Source organism: Natator depressus, chromosome 1, assembly GCF_965152275.1.
Source record: "Natator depressus isolate rNatDep1 chromosome 1, rNatDep2.hap1, whole genome shotgun sequence".
Lineage (NCBI taxonomy): Eukaryota > Metazoa > Chordata > Testudines > Cheloniidae > Natator > Natator depressus.
The window spans coordinates 118,093,410-118,110,949 of NC_134234.1; the positions used below are offsets into that span (position 1 = coordinate 118,093,410).

The 17,540-nt window shown below is 39.9% G+C and overlaps 1 protein-coding gene across 1 annotated transcript in view; it reads left to right on the forward strand.

The window, feature by feature from the left end:
• Positions 1-17,540, forward strand: part of MGAT4A (alpha-1,3-mannosyl-glycoprotein 4-beta-N-acetylglucosaminyltransferase A) — a 144,991-nt gene that overhangs the window by 88,031 nt on the left and 39,420 nt on the right. Inside the window, exons 6-10 of the mRNA XM_074965240.1 lie at positions 5,398-5,444; positions 6,088-6,201; positions 6,908-6,983; positions 11,991-12,105; positions 16,871-17,001. Of these exons, the coding sequence (XP_074821341.1) occupies positions 5,398-5,444; positions 6,088-6,201; positions 6,908-6,983; positions 11,991-12,105; positions 16,871-17,001 (483 nt within the window). The remainder of the gene's footprint in view (positions 1-5,397; positions 5,445-6,087; positions 6,202-6,907; positions 6,984-11,990; positions 12,106-16,870; positions 17,002-17,540) is intronic.

The following is a 17,540-nucleotide window of genomic DNA, read 5'->3' on the forward strand; positions in this document are numbered from 1 at the left end:
ATGGTTGAGAAAGCCTTTGAACTGGTGGGCTTTGAAATCACCATGGCTATTTATGCCTGCTACACCTATAAGGTGGGAGTTCATTGGCTTATGGAGTTCTACCTAACAAGACATCCTTTCCCAAGTTTCTTTCTTTGGTGACTCTCCAGCACACTCATTGATATGTCCCATCTCTTTAGAGACTCACTTTCTTGGCTCTTCTGCTCTGGCTCAGCACAGCCTTGGATTCATCCCTTTCAAGGGGAAATTTGTTTATATCTTCATTTTCTCCCCTACACATTGAGGGATCTGTCTCTGTGGAGATATCTTGGATTCATCCTTGAAAGAGTGTTCAGAAAATGTTAGCCTCCTCAATGAATAGACAAAAGCTTTTGTCATCTTCTTCCTCTAGGATGAGCAGGTGATGTCTCTGAAAGGAAGTCACTAGTCAGATATAAGTAGGGCCATACCAAATTCACGGTCCATTTTGGTCAATTTCACTGTCTAAGGAATTTTAAAATAGTAAATTTTATTATTTCAGCTATTTAAATCTGAAATTTCATGGTGTTGTAATTGTAGGGTCCTGACCCAAAAAGGAGTTGTGCGGGGGGTTGCAAGGTTATTGTAGGGGGGGCTGCAGTACTGCTACTCTTACTTACGCGCTGCTGGTGGTGGTGGTGCTGCCTTCAGAGCTGGGCAGCTGGAGAGAGGCGGCTGCTGGCCGGGAGCCTAGCTCTGAAGGCAGAGCCTCTTCCAGCAGCAGTACAGAAGTAAGGATGGCATGGTATGGTATTGCCACCCTTCTGCACTGCTGCCTGCAGAGCTGGGCCCTCAGTAAGCAGACACTACTCTCCGGCTGCCCAGCTCTGAAGGCAGCAGCGCAGGAGTAAGGGTGGGGGTGGCATGTTATTGCCACCTTACTTCTTCACTGCTGCTGGCAGAGCGCTGCCTTCAAAGCTGAGCGCCTGGCCAACAGCTGCTGCTTTCTGGCAGAAGTAAGGGTGGCAATACCATGACCTCTAAAATAACCTTGCAACCCCCCCATAACTCCCTTTTGGGTCAGGACCCCCAATTTGAGAAATGCTGGTCTCCCCCATGAAATCTGTAATAGTATAGGCTAAAAGCACACAAAAGACCAGATTTAACGGGGGAGACCAGATTTCATGGTCTGTGAATTTGGTAGGGCCCTAGATATAAGCCCCAATGAACATTATTTTTATGAGCCAGAGCTTAAGTTCACCAGATCTTCCTCTAGCCCAAGATGGAATGGATACTAAGTAGCCTTCCATGGAGGCCTGAAGAACCATTACATGTTGTTTTTCCTGGAGTACTTCCTTTTGATTATTATAGACCTCTCTTTGTCCTGTTTGAGGAATCTCTGAAAAGGCAGAAAGTGTTGTCCTTGCCTAGTGGAGTTTGTTTCCAGCACTCTGGTTCTTTGGGGGGCTTTCTCTGTGCAGAGGAGCTTTAGAACTCATTCTACCAGGACATTAGTCACCTCTTCCATTAAAAGTAGGAAGTTTCTGTGAACTAACTCTGCTGGTCTCAGTTTGCACAATTTCTCATGGTTACTAATTGAATCTATCCACGCTGGTCAGATGGTTCTCAGAGTAGTTCCCACTCAGCCCAACAACTCCTGACTGTTTCCTGTCCTCCTCCTGTCTAGTTCTTTTTGTGTTTAATTTTCTCCCGTGGGCATAGTGTCTCCCTACGAAGCCAGTCAGGACTCTGAGGAAGTCTCCTCTCTGTGAGCAGACTGTCTGCAGGGCAAAAAGCTGACACAGCTTCCACCTTCCTGGGTCTGACCTCGGAGCATTCAGCATCCTTTGCCCTTCCGTGCGCTTCCCACAGCGAGTCTGCCCAGGTGGGGTCCCGAGGAAGCCAGAGGGTCCTGCACCACAACTTCACAGTCAGACGTGACTCTCAGCCAGCCAGTAAAACAGAAGTTTATTAGACGACAAGAACATGTTCTGAAACAGAGCTTGTAGGTACAGAGAACAGGACCCCTCAGCCGGGTCCATTTTGGTGGGCAGTGAGCCAGACAACCACATCTGCACTTCACTCCTCATCCCCAGCCAGCCTCAAACTGAAATTCTCTCCAGCCCCTCCTCCTCTGGGCTTTGTCCCTTTCCTGGGCTAGGAGGTCACCTGATTCCTTTGTTCTCCAACCGTTTAGCTATCACCTTGCAGGGGGGAAGGGCCAGGCCATCAGTTGCCAGGAAACAGGGTGTTGGCCATTCTCTGTGTCCAGATCCCTGCACACACCTGCCCTCTAGGACTCTGCAATGATCATACACCCTTATCCCACCATCTAGATACTTAAGAACTGCATAGTGGAAGCTGAGGCACCCCCACAATATTCAGAGAAAACATTAAGAACAGTCCCACTTCGTCACACATAGTGACTGTATATATTGGTGGCAGCCATATCAAGGAAAAACAAATTTCTCACACTTGCTGTGCTTGCCACAATGTGGCAATATGCACCCACTAAGAACCTACTAATAGGCAGAAAAAAACAAAACAAAAGGTCTTTGGCAAAGTGGCTGCTTAGTTAGACTAGCGCTGGCTGGCAAAAAGGCTTCTCTCTAGTTCTGGAAGGTCTTACCTGGGAAAAGATTGCCTGCCTGGCTGCCTGCCAGCCTTCTTAAGAGGAGGCACTGGGTATGAAAAATCTTAGCACTGGATTGGCTAACACCTGCTAACAGATAAGAGTGTAACCACCTGAGTTGTAATTTTTCCAGGACACCAGGTCTAATGCTTCTGCTCTTGTGAAAAGTTGGCCTTGAATCTTTTAATCACTACGTGTCTCTTCCTTCGGAGGGTGGCACCTCCAGCAGCAATAACCTCTCTCACTATTCCGGGGCATAGGTTTAATAGTGCTGTCTACTGAATGTTTGCTGTATTAGGTCTTCCATACACCTACTAGTCAGATCTAACCTGATTCAGTTTGAGAACAGAGAAGACTACCTAACAGTTGTATGCTTTTGATATGAGGCATGTTGACATATTTAAAGTTTTCATTCAGAATTCTTTCAGGAGGAAACTTATTCCCATACATTTCAAGATGCTTTCTGTTAGGCATTATAATGGACTTTAGTTAATATGAAAGCAGGTTTTCTTAATTGAAATGGTGATGAAAATCAAAGGATCGTAACCTTAATCAAACAGGATTAATATTGCTATAGAAATTCTTGGGGCAGATTCTCCTTTCAGTGCACATAGCTCATTAATGCTAATCTGAGTTATGGGCACATCAACAGAAGAGCATAAATTATTCCTTTGTTTTTCATCATTTGTAAGAGTAACCAGCAAGAGGCTGTAAATAAAGCATTCTGATGAACTTCCAGAATCTACTTTGATTTGTCAAAGGCTAAAAATTTTCTTTTGAAAATTGATAATCAGTTCCTCAGAATATTAGATTAAAAACTGTAACAAAGACTGATTTTCAGCTTTGATTTATAAATTAAAAGGCTCACTTTTTCCAGAATTGGGTACATATTACAGAAGAATAGGTTGTATAATAGGGCAGGTTTAGAATGTTGGTGACCTTTACCTTATAGAAGGTCAGGATTTGATTTAAGTGATTTGTAAAACTTTATTTTTGCAACATCATTTAAATCAGACTTAAGAGATTGCTAGTAGAAATTTGTCTCTAGTAAAATTTAGACCCTGTTTCATAAGACCATCTCTATTTAAGAAAGCACTTAAGCATGTGATTTGGGGCCTTAATAGATATTATAATTGATCATTTTAACGTCTTTATTTCCAAGAGAGATAATCTGACTTCGAGTTGTCTATTTGTAGAAAACTTGTTTATCTGTAAATATTTTTCCTAAAACTAGTAATTCTTCAGGTATGCATGGATTCCACCATAGGTGTGCAAGCACTACATAGTTGTAAGCTTGGAATCTTTTGACTAGCAATGTCTGGTGGGACTGTCTGGTATGCCCTGTGCCTCTTAGTGGAGCCATACAAGGGAATAAAGGGCAGAGCGGCCTGGCCCCTCCCTCAGCTCCCTCTTCTGCCCATGGTAGTGAGACAGAACCTGGCCTGTGACTCAACCCACTTCTGATTTCTGTAACTCTTCTCTGGTGAAGAAATGTCTCCTCGATTCTCCCTTTAGTTAATTTCTTCATTTAAGTTTTGTTGGTCTTTCTCCCCCCAATTCGTCAACCCTGCCAAAAAAAAAAATAGTAGTAGTTAAAGCAGATTGGGGAGACCCTCCTGGACATGCCCCTGTACAGCAGGATGAGGTGCTTTGTGGCAACCACTAGCTATGGTGTATTCAAAACTCACTGGGTTCAAACCCTGTCTTTCCTTCAGTGTACTAATGCCCCTGGTAGGCTAACAGAGCAGGTGCCTGTTCTGTCTTGGGGAAGCAAGCACAGATCCCCAGTAAGTATGATACCTGCTGCTCTTTTTGTCCCGCACCCAGAAATCCTGGGATGTCAAGTTCAAACTACACCTCTTGGAGCAATCCAGGAGGGTAACTTTGGAGGATGTCTCCACTCCTGGATCGAGATAGGAACAGAGAAGTTTGTCTTAGGAAAGTGCTCTGATGACTAGGCGCCACACCCCTGGTTCCAAAGGAAAAGGAAGGTGAAGAAGGCACCAAAACCATCTGTGCAGGCACTGGCATCCCCGATACTGACCGTGTCTACCTTGGGTTGGTGGGGAAGAAAGACCCAACTCCATCCTCCAAAGCAGAAAGGCACGCCCACACCGAGTGCAAACACAGCGTGGAGAGGCAATACGTCTATCCCGCAGAGATGATTCTGGACTGAGAAAGAAGCCCTCAACATCAACGAAGGATAGCACCAGGACACCAGCACCGCCATCTAAAGCGAGAAAGACAGGCCCACCAATATCAATGCTGAAACCTGTGCCAGCACTAGAGCCAGAACACTTCCCAGTACCAGAATATGCCTTCAAGCCCCCCTCACTGCTCCTCTCAGCACAGATATTGGCACTATCCCACTGCCAAAACAAAAAACTCAAATTATGAGGGTGTCTTGAAATCTAATGCAACTAGTTGGTTCTAGTTACTTCACTACAAATTCACCTGAGCAGTGCAAATACTAGACTTTAAATTTCTTATGATTTTTTTTAATGAGCAGTTTCACTACGTAGAACACTTCGTAGACGTAATATCACTTTTGTAGGTTTAGAAAAAAATAAATTCTTCTGGCATGAATCTCATTTCATGTCAGTCCCCACCAAACTTTTTTTGCAGCACACATTTAAAAAGTGTTACTATTTTTAATTACGTCTCCAGTTTAAAAAAAAATCCCTTTTCTCTGTTGTTTGAACACCTTGTGTTCTAAAATTATGGTTGTGAAATGTCACAATTTAAAATACCTTTTCTTTTTAAAGGGGAAAAGTGTAGCTCCAAAACTGCTTTTTTTTCTTTTCCAGACAGATCTTGACTATGTACACAGCGTTGTAGCAATCCTGGAGAAAGAGTAAGTTGTGGGGGTTGTTTTGTTTTGTTTTCTTAACAAAGCTGTGGTGTGAAGGAAATGTTTTGGTTACTCTTTTTTTTTTCTCAGGATGGTTTTGGTTTCAGAAAAAATAAGCGCATGAAGACAAACCAAGGGGAAGTAATTAAGTAGGTTAAACTGTAAAACAGTAAATGGGATTAAGTGGATTTGGCGTGACATAAATGGATTCTATGACATCTGCATTCATGCTATCCTTTGCAGTGGTATGCTCAAACTGAGCTATAGAAGGGAAAGCGCAGGTATTTTAAAAATTGACATCATTAGATTAACTAGAATATAGTGTAGAGAGGAGGAGTTATTGTTCTGGAAGACTCACTTAGGAAAATAACTTTTAATACTAGTTTTGTTTTATGTTGCTTGTTTAAAAAACTGTACTGCCGTATTATGCTGTCAACATAAATTAAGAATGTAATTTTACCAGACATAAATCCTGCATATCATAAAAGTTAGAAGATGAGCCTTCATTCTGATATATTGTGAAATAACATTATGCATTTGTTCCAAATGATTACAAATATGTTTTATGTCAGACACAGTAACTGCACCAATAATAAATAAATAAATAGTCCCACTGCACTTATTTACTTGATGTTTCTGATGATAGATTTTCTACAGAAATCAGTTCTGGCTTGGTGGAAATAATATCCCCACCTGCAACTTACTATCCTGACTTGACAAATTTAAAAGAGACATTTGGAGACTCAAAAGAAAGAGTCAGGTAAGATTTTTCCCTCAGACCTTTCTTGTTTATGTAATGCCAGACTGAGTGTGAATTCTGGAAACATTTTTCATATATTCTTTAAATTATGTGGGGGGAAAAAGGCCCTAATTCTGCGCAAAAAAACAAACAAACAAACAAAAAAACCGCATGGGTGAATGCATCTGCATGAAGCACTTCCTGCATGTTTTTTTCTTAAGGATTGAAGCCTAAATGTTAAGCTTTGTGGGTTTCCTTTAATGTTAAATTCTGGGAAGATGCAGTGGGAGTTCAGAATATAACAGCGTATAAAATTTTTGTTGCATAACATCACGTAGGTTGTCTGTTCTTGTTTTCTGTTTTCCTTCGTGCTGTCAGGAATAGAACAGTGTATGAAACTCAACAGTATTGCTCACTTACCATTTGAAATACCCCATATATTTTTAGAGAAAGCTTAAATAGCTGCAAAATATCAGATTCAGTTGGGTCGTTCCTCTTTTTGTGTTACAGCATACGGAGGGGCGGGGGGCATTCACCTGTTGTTTTTTTTGTTTTTGGATTTTTTCAGACAGAGGCTTTCCTGGGAGAATAATGCCTGATATAATTGTTCTATCATTCAAATAATGTGTAGTAACTTGTCATTCTTTGTTATGCAATTCACTATGTATTGTGAAATTTTTTTTTATTTTGTAATTCCTTGACTTTTTTTTTTAACATTTAATTTCAGATGGCGAACAAAACAAAACTTGGACTATTGTTTTCTTATGATGTATGCCCAGAAAAAGGGCATTTATTATATTCAGGTAAATCGCTGTTCTTTGATGTGTAAAGCTATTCAAAGATGCCTTGGTGATAGGCACATCATAAAAACCTAAATAGAATATAAATAGAATGATTATATATTTGTAGCGTGATTGCAATTATGGATATTATAGTATTAGTGAATGTGTATAAGTTGAATTACATACGATGCCTAAACTGGAAAGCCAGTTGTCTATATGCATAAGTGTGGCAAAAAACTGCTGATGTGACAAAAAACATGAAGGAACACAGACTATTTAATTTTTTCATATGCCAAAGAAAGGGGTAGGAGTGGAGCCTCTATGATGCAAAGAAACAATAGAATAGTTGTTGGTGGAAGTAGAGCTCTAGATGCTGCGTTATTTTTAATTGGTTTTGAAGAGGCCTAGATACAGTTTTTGTGTCCTTTGGCGCATAAGCTAATGTGACTGTGTATTGAATACAGATTCTTTTAAGTGAGTTGCTAGATTCACTGCTTTTAACTAAAAGATAAGATTGTGGTAAAAGCTGTAACAGTTCTGAAAAATTTAAAATAAACTTAAATGTAGCCCTGAGTAGATTTCACCTTTTATTCCTGCTTTCAGGTAGAACCCCACCTTCTCCTCCCCCTCAAATACATTTAGGGCTTGAGTTGCTATTAGAAGAAACAGCAGCATGTTTTCTTCAGGCAACATTTGCTGCCAACACTGCCCCTTACTGACATATAAAACCACCTAATCACAGTATGGAACTTATATCTATACACAGGGAGAAAAGAAGAAAATTAGCTGTGGGGGTCCCAAAATGAAGGTGAATTAAAGTGAGAATTTTTTAAAAACTGACCTATCTTGGTGGTTAACTAACCATGACTCCCTTTTTCTAAAATGGGAGGCCACTGAGTCCAGTGATGCTTTAAGACTTGGCAGGACATCTGAAAGATTGAATGTACATAGATTAAAAAAAAATGTATGTTATACTGTTATGAGCTGGGTGAAACCTTGTTATGGGTTGAGCTAAAACCTCATTCAAACTGGTGTGTGAGCACACCCTTTCTTTGATAGTTGTAAGCAGTGATGAGCTGTCAAAATCTTAACAACCGGTTCCCTATAAAAAGTTCTGATTTAAAGGATGTGCCACAGTATGTATCTTTTGTACCAGTAGGGTTACCATACGTCCGTATTTTCCCAGGAAAATTCCTCTCGGACGGCGATTTAAGAACCAAAAAGTATGACATGTCTGGGAAAATACAGATGTATGTTAACCCTACCTAAAGTTATTTTTTAAAAAGATGGGCCTGAACTAGAAATGAGCTCCGTTTCACATGTGTGGGTCCCCGCCACTCCCTGGGGGTGTGCTATGGTGACCAGATGTCCCGATTTAATAGGGACAGTCCCGATTTTGGGGTCTTTTTCTTATATAGGCTCCTATTACCCCCCACCCCCTGTCCTGATTTTTCACACTTGCTGTCTGGTCACCCTAGGGTGTGCACATGTGTGGGTCCCAGCTGCTCCCTGCCCCCCTCATTGAAGCAGGTGTGCAGGGTTACTGCCCTGGGAGCTGCAGGGCACCAGTGGATGTGGGGCCAGCTGAAGATAGGGGCGTGGGGCAGAGCTAGCTGGAGGCAGGGGGTGCAGGGCTGACTGCGGGCAGGGCAGGGGGTGTGGGGTTGGCTGGAGGCAAGGGGGTGTGGGGCTGGCTGGAGGCAGGGCAGGGGCTGAGTGGAGGTAGGGGCTGGCTGCAGGCAGGGCAGGGGGTGCGGGGCTAGCTAGTTCAGGCAAGGGGGTGCGGCAGGGGTTGGCTGGAGACAGGGCAGGGGGGTGCGTGTGCAGAGGTTGGCGGGGTGCAGGCAGGGCAGGGGGTGCGGCAGGGGTTGGCTGCGGGTAGGGCAGGGGGTGCGGCAGGAGCTGGAGATGGGCTGGCTGCGGGCAGGGTGGTGGGTACTCGTGTGGAGAGCGGCTTGGAGCAGCCCAAGCAGCAGGATGCAGCCCAGGCCCAGCAGAGCAGCCACGGACCCACCAGGCAGCAGCGGGAGCCCCAGGGCCAGGGGTCGGGGGAGCCACAGCAGCAACAGGGCTCGTGCCCAGGGCCAGACGGCAGCCCACAAGGCTCCTGCACCACAGCGCCCCCGGCAGCTGGAGGAGGAGTTACATCACTTCTCGGCCGGAGCCCATGAAAGCCTCAGCACCCCCTGCGGGGAAGCAGGTTAACAACCAGTTCTAAAACTGCTTCAAAATTTAACAACCAGTTCATGCAAACCGGCTCCAGCTCACCCCTGGTTGTAAGATATAGTTAAGGCCCCACACCTAAAGCAAAGCTTATTAGATTCTGTCTAGAAACTAGCACCATGTGAACAGAGGGTTCCACTGGGTATTGTGTGAGAGAGAACACACAAACTTAGAACAGACAAGAACAGAAAGAGAGGCAGAGGTAAAAAGCAAGAAAGCCAAGCAGTAGCCTGTGAGCACAATGTGACTCTGGAAAAAGCTAGAGTTTTGGGTGTGGTGTTGGCTAAAGATGCTTAGGGTTGTAAACTAAGAAACTGCCCCTTTTGTTCTTTGTTCCTCCTATGTTCAGACAAGCAGGATTTTGTACAATCCTTGTAAATAAACAAGATTGTATCAAGGAGATTACCAGACTCCATCAGTTTTACTTGCAACTGGAACATTGCCAGAGCCCCAAAATTTGACTAGCTGCTCAGATCAAAAAGGGGTAACAATACCAATATTACACTCTACCTTTACTGATTAAAAATGGCACTAGAGAATGATGATCTGATTGCCTTTAAGGAATCATGGCCATGAAGAAATTTTCAGTTAGATCCTACCATAAACATGTAGAAATAAAGGCGTTGATAGCTTACAAAAAAGTGTAAAGTTCCTTCTCTTTATTCAGATTCTGCACAATATACCTAGTCCCTTCAGTGTTGTCCTGTAGTATCTCTTATCAGGATGGTTGAGGGCACATAAACTTTGGCCTTCTGTCTCACAGTACACCAATAGATGCAGTTATAAGACAGTAATTTTAGAATTTAAGCTATTAGGAAGATTTGATCCTGCCCTTGGGTTTGTATAGCACCTACCACAGTGGGGCTCCTGTCCTGATGGAAGCCTTTGAATGCTACCCCACTACATATAGTAAATAAGAAGGTTTCAGAGTAGCAGCCGTGTTAGTCTGTATTCGCAAAAAGAAAAGGAGTACTTGTGGCACCATAGAGACTAACAAATTTATTTGAGCATAAGCTTTCTTGAGCTACAGCTCACTTCATCAGATGCATCTTTTTTAGTAAATAAGAAGTAATGCATGTTTATGGCCTATCTTATTTTCACACTGTGTTGAATCACTCAAACTGGTTCTTACCAATTAGTTATATTTGTGACAATAAATACATGAAGAAGAATAAAAAATCAGTGTTGAGATTCATCCTTTTTTATGGAGGGGGGGGTACATATTAGCTGTTTGTTTCTCTTCCCATGTAACTTTAGTGGACCTCACTGTTGATATGCCATTTTATATATGCAGTGTTGTTGTCATGTTGGTCCCAAATATTAGAGACAAGGTGAGTGAGGTAGTATATTTTATTGGACCAACTTCAGTGAGACTTGAAATAAGAGCTCTATGTAAGCTTAAGCTAGTCTCTCTCACCAGCAGAAGTTGGTCCAATAAAAGATAATACCTCACCCACCTTGTGTGTCTCATGCCAATTTCTAAATTATTGTGAAGTCATCTGCTATGATGTCAGTTTTGTTACAAATAATACATGTATTCATGTGAAGTAAAGTAAACAATATAACCAATTAATCTATATCTGGAAACTCACACTTAGTCATTTGTGTGCCTACAAACAACACATGCGATAGGAGGAAACATATGTATGGGTACTAGTATTCAGTGCTTCCACTATGGGCAACAGTTGTAAGCAAAAGTGGGCAATTTTGGGGATAGAGTCCAAAACTCTCACTACTATGGAACATTTGAAATTTTTTTAAAAATTGTTTAATCATGCCAGTATTTGCTTCATAAGCATAATTCTAAAATGGAGATTGTACTGCTTTGAGTTATGTAAACATTTCTATGCTTATTTTCCATGATAATTGCTTTCTACATTTGCTGAGACAATTGCTATTGAGGGAATGGGACTATAGCTTCTGTTTTCAAGCTGTTATTTTTATTGCCCATTATAAAATGCACACATACTTTCCCATCTAAGAAACGTGCAGGGAAAATACCAAATAAAATATTATAGAAGTTAAAAGATGGTGCTTTCCCTTTTGGTACAGTTCTGTTATATGCCAGAAAGTAGCAACATCAAGCAATTGTGTACTAAAGTATTTAATATTGCCACAGCCTTTTGATCAAGGATGAGAGATCATTATTGATAGCTTATAATCTAACAGCAGTTAAGTAACAGAGGGGTAGCCATATTAGTCTGTATCCATAAAAACAATGAGGAGTCCTGTGGCACCTTAAAGACTAACAGATTTATTTGGGCATAAGCTTTCGTGGGTAAAAAACCCACTTCTTCAGATGCATGGAGTGAAAATTACAGATGCAGGCATAAATATACTGACACATGAAGAGAAGGGAGTTACCTTACATCCACCCTGATTGAATTGGCCCTGTCAACACTGGTTTTCCACTTTAAGGTGCCAGTGGACTCCTCGTTGTTTTTTTAACAGCAGTTAAATACATGCTGAATGGAATCTTTATCTAGATATTATACGCTTGTAAAGAGAAAAGTTTTTTAAAACTATTTCCTATCCAGTTCACTCTTGTGTGTTCCCAGATAGTTGATGTATATATCCCTGGATTTTTGCTATAAAGAGTCTCCAAACTAATTATCCTCAAATAAGTGGATGGTGATCATGCTTCTACAGTAATAATTCTTGTGTACGATTCCTGGATACTAGGGTGGTGATTGCACTAGAAATCTATGGATAAATATATTTTAGGACTACTTTTTCCTTGCTGTACTTTTTATTTTTGCTTTGCTCTTCCTGCTTTGTGTTAATACAAGTGTTTGATTCCCCTAGCTTGAAGATGACATTGTTGTCAAGCAGAATTATTTCAGCACGATAAAAAATTTTGCACTTCAACTCTCTTCTGAAGATTGGATGATTCTAGAATTTTCTCAGCTGGGTTTCATTGGTAAGAAAAATGTCCAGTTTAGTAGTTTGAAAAGAAAGTTCAGCCACAGAATCTCTGATTAATAGTGCTATGACCTCAAAAAGTGCCACCTTTATACTGGTAATGGAACAGGGAATAAAAATGGATTGACTTTTATGGCTATATGCTGTAACTATACACTACAATAATTGCGGTTACCTATGGATGTTTGAGTCAGAATTAAGCTATGGAAAATGAGAACACTTTTATAACTAAAAATTAAATTGCTTTTAAAAATATGGAAAATCAAATTTTAAATATGTCTTCTTTCTAATTATCTAATTTTTGGCAAAATAAAAATGACGTTAAAAGAAGATTGCGTATGTGAAGCAAAGGGACAAAATCAAGAAAACTCACCCAGCCCAAAGTAAATTTGATGTCTTTTGGCCATTAGAGACCTTATAAGTTTCCAAGGGTCAGCAGCCATAAAAATTAGTCTCTTTTGCAAAAAGGTTCTATCCTACCCTCCTGCTACCACTTGAAGCAACCATGTGACTTCCAGAGCCTGTCCCCTTTCTAGGGATGGAGTCACAAATACCACCTGTCATTTACAGTGATTAGGATAATTACAACAATGTTGAGACAGAAAATGCAGAGTCCAGAATCTTAGCAGGTTGACCACCACTATGTCATGAGAGTAATTTTAGTGTTCTTTGTTTCCCACACCATAATAGATTTTACTGAGAGGCACAAAACTTACATAAATGCAGCTGAAAGAGCTTTCAAAGGAATTTAACACTTTGAAAGTTGATACAACTAGAGTCAGTCTGGTTTGATCTAATTAACCATAATGAACTAGAACCACACAATGATAAAATTGGAAACTGATTCAGAGAAGTTATGACATCTTTCCATTAGTTAGTCAACGTTACTGATCCCAAATACAAAGATCATAAGTTGAGCCCAGAACAGGAAGAAGAATCTGAAATGTGGCTAGTGGAATGTAACCCTGAGGTTTTTTTCATTCTTTTCCAACATTTCAATTAAAGACCCAGATCTCTACCCACATATTTGTTTGCAAAGGAAGTTGTGTCTCAGTTCATTGTATTAAGGTGGTGGGAAACAGTGGATGTAAAATTAGACTCTTGATTTCAGAATTTTGTCAATAATTAAAGAATCTGCATTCCCCTGAAGTCAGCTTAATATCAAATGTGTTTTTAATATGTTCCTCTCATGCACAGGAAGTGAGGGAGATATGATCCTTAACAGGGCTGTATAGCAAGCAGAATGGGTGTCCACTGGGTTGAAAACATCAGCCAGCAACCTTCCCCCAAACCAAAACGGGAGGAGATGGTGATCCGTACTTTGACAATGAGGTGGTAGGATCAAACAACAAAAGCAATGGGGAGACAGGAACCGCCCCAAATGAGAGGAAGAAATTTTCCAGTTCTTAAGCCAGGCAAGAACAAGTGTTCTCTTCATCTTGAGTCACACAGTTAGGGTTCCTTCCAGCTGAAATACCTCCTATTAGTGTCATGGCTCCACAAGGGACAAGGGTGAGAAGAGGAAAAGGACCAGCCTCGAGTGGAGAGCTAAGAGTTCATTTACTTCTGTCCTCCAAGCAGCTCTGTTACTCCTGCTAAGGAGTTTTGTGTACACCTTGTAACTCTGTGACTGCCCAAACTTTATCTCGGGAGACTGGCCTGGAACTAGAATGCCATGGATCTCAATTTCTGGGTTGTGCTGATAAACCTTAATTATGGATTTTACTTGGGTTTCGGAATTTGCTTCACAATCTAACCATTCTCTTAATGTAGATTTTTGTATGAAATTCTGTGGTTTTACAAGTAATGTAAAATTAATTATAGATTTTCTTAATTAGCATAGTATACGCTGGAATGTCTTGTGGCATGCGGGAGCTTGTGATCTGCAGTTTTTTAAGACGGAAAAGGCAAAATATATAAAATCTATCATGTGCTGAATCTTTAGTTTACACTTGCAATTTGGGACATGCAGCCTATAACCCTATGAGTAGAGCCCTATGTGGATACAAAATTTGTATCTGTATCAGATCCCAAACATGGTCCACAGATATAAAACAGATATCTGCAGATTTCCAGGGCTCTACCTATAAGTAAGGCTACGTTTTAGTCATGGGTATTTTTGGTAAAAGTCATGGCCAGGTCAAAGGCAGTAAACCAGAATTCATGGCCCGTGACCTGTCCATGAATTTTACTATATACCCCTAACTAAAACTTGGTGGGAGGCGGATGAATCCGTGACTTCCATGACCTCCATGACAGACTTGCAGGCTTACCTGTGAGTTACTTTTTAAAGTATATTTACAGATCATCTTTAAAAGGGGCACCTTTCTCTCCTCACCCCTACCGTTGGGGAATAATAAATAAGCATTATTTATTACAATTTGCTTATTTCATAGAGTTTCTGGTTAAATCATGAGTAAAACTAATTGGAACTCAAGGATTAGAAGTTGAGTTATACCTGATTGCCTGCCTGTTTGTTGGCTTTTCTTTATATGGATTCTGAAAACAATTACTTTTAAAACTAAATTAATTAATTGTCTCCAGCTGCTCTCTCTCCTTTTTATCTCTTGCTTTCCCATGTGTTATATTTACTGCTTATTCCATTCTGTAACCATTTCATTCAGATGTTATTGCTAGTAGGCCTTCAGCAGGATTTACCCATGACTACACCACATCTTAACAGTGTTTTTTATTGAGAGAGTTAAATCACGAGTCTAATGCTCCCAATTTAGCTACTTATTCTATTTTTAAGTTGAATGAATGTAGTATTCATGAAAGTGTGTGATTAATAGCATTGGCTAGAGACATGTAGACATAGTATAATCATCCACAGTGCAAAATTCTTCACACAGTTATTATTCTTGATTTGCCATCTCTGCTATTCCATTTCTGGTTCTTTATGTGGACACATACTACAAGTTGTACAATTTTGGTAATGTGAAGAAACAAAGATGTTGGGGCAGCCAAATAAATCATTATTTATGACTTGGGATGAGATTTATATCCAGATCTCAAAAGGCTAGCATATTGATGGCCTGTTATATCACTTTGTCCCTATTGATTTAACATAGAAAAATAATTGAAATGTTAATAGAGATGTGGCTTTAGCCGTACACTGTTGAAAGCCTTAGCTAGCTTACAAGTTCATTTATAAAAATGGTGTTTTGTTTTTGTTAAAATTTGTCTTGGCTGTAAGTCTTATTTATGCATACATCTAATCTGTTTTTTTAAAAAGTGTGATAGAAAAAAAATTGTTTATACACAGAGGTGGCAAATTCATCCTTGTTGATGAGGGGTTTTGACTGACAGCCAAAAAATATTAGAATTCTACCATCCATACATCATAACAGAAGTTGCATTCTCTGTATGCTGTGCTGAATATGTAGTCGTTAAGTGTTGTCATTTAAACTAAATAAATCACTAAATAAATTATAAAGAGTGGAATTCTGTGCTTCACCTCTAAGAAGCACAGCACAGAGTCATCAGTTTTGAGGGAGAGGATGCCCTCCCAATTTTGGGCTGCTGGGCAATCCATGGTATATCATAGGCAGCTCTGGGGTCCTGTCTGAACTATGGCAGCCTGTCTCCAGCTGCCTGTGACCTGCAGTTTGCACAGCAGAGATTCTGAGCACCAAGTGCTACAGCCCTGTCCTGGACATGTCCCCTATGCCAAAGCTTGCAAGGGAGTCCTCTGAAGGCAGCCTTACAACTGTATTCCGCAGTTCCTATGTTGGGGGAATCCTCCCATGGCTGGATCTAGAGGTTTTTAGAACCCCTAACATGAAGGGGCCATGTAGCACGGGTGAGGTGCTCACTCAAGTTTTTAAATTTTTTCCAGTTAAAATATCAAGAACAAAAAGTTAATTCTGGATGAGTTTGGAGTCTAACAACACCAGCTGCCAGACAGATTCAGTCGATGGATCCATTTTAATATTAGTCAAAGAACTTCAATAATTTGCAGAATATAAGCATAAAAAATAGTTTAAAAGTTTTTCACTTTGAATGTGTTTCTGGAGATATAAAATTGGTTTTGGAAACATTCTGATTTGTGGCTGTAATTAACTCTGTGTTTAACACGATGTTTTTACTAGAGATTTTTAATGAATTATTTAAATATCTATAATTCAGAGACGAATGAAAACAAAGTTTTTCCTCTTGAATTGTATCTTTTACATTAATACTGACCAACTAAATACTATGCAGTTAGAATAGTATAAATTTACAATAGAGTTAAAATATACTGAGAATCCAATGAACTAATAAATTAATAGAAGGTCATAATAGGTAATAGTAAATTTTCCACTGTATACCTTTTTTGAATCACAAACTCTCATTTGCCCTCTTCTCTATATAAACACAAAATTAATATTTTTAATATGGAGAAATAATCTTCAACATTGTATTGCTAATGGTTTACAGAAATCTGGTCCTATTTTAAATTTGACTTTTGTATTCTAAAGTTCTCTGTTCTTGGAATTGTTGAAAAATTCTGTATTTACATTGAGTTGTGTTTTATTATGCAAGTTGAGTATTTTAAAGATGTTGGGAGTTGTAAGATTGTAAAGAGCTCTTTTGTGAAGTTTTCCTGTTTATATAGTTTTGCTCAACTTGTTGACATGTCCCTTTGTGATATCAGCTGGGATTTCCAATTGTGAGATGGTAATACAACTTGCCTTAGCACAAACAATATGGTCTCTAGGCTCGTGATCTCAAAAGAGTTGTTTCAGAATTACTATTATTAATTTAGAATAATATCTTTACAGGTAAAATGTTCCAATCTCCAGATATCACTCTTATTGTAGAGTTCATATTTATGTTTTATAAGGAGAAACCTATTGATTGGCTCTTAGATCATATACTCTGGGTGAAAGTCTGCAACCCTGAAAAAGATGCAGTAAGTTCAATTTTTGTTATGTAGCTTTTAATGTCTCTTCTTGATAAAAAAAAATGCTTTATTTTCTGTGAATCTAAGAAGTAGTATGTGATATGCTGATTCTTTTCATGGTTCCTTCATATCCCAATACAAATTTCAGTCTATTTTTAAATCTGAATCTGTGAAAGTTTTGGAGACCTCAGAGAAATTACTTCCTTACATTTCTTAATGTTTCAGATTTGGGAGGCTTAGAAATGCAGTTTTGGGGGGAAAACAGAGGTCAAAATTTTTTGTGCCTAGCAGGCCTAAGATAACTAGCAGTTGCACTAGCTATATTTAACATTCTGCAGCAAAATTATTTGAGTCCACTTTAATTTTTGAAAATAATTATAAAGGTTCATCCCAATAGCTCAATGGTAGTGCTCAATACTTCAGTGAAGGAGTCCTTCATTGAATATACAGACTTGGAGTAAATTCCTGGTCCTTCTGAAGTCAATGAAAGTTTTTCCATTGACGTCAGTAGGCCAGGATTTCATCCAGGGTTTTTTCATCTTCAGACT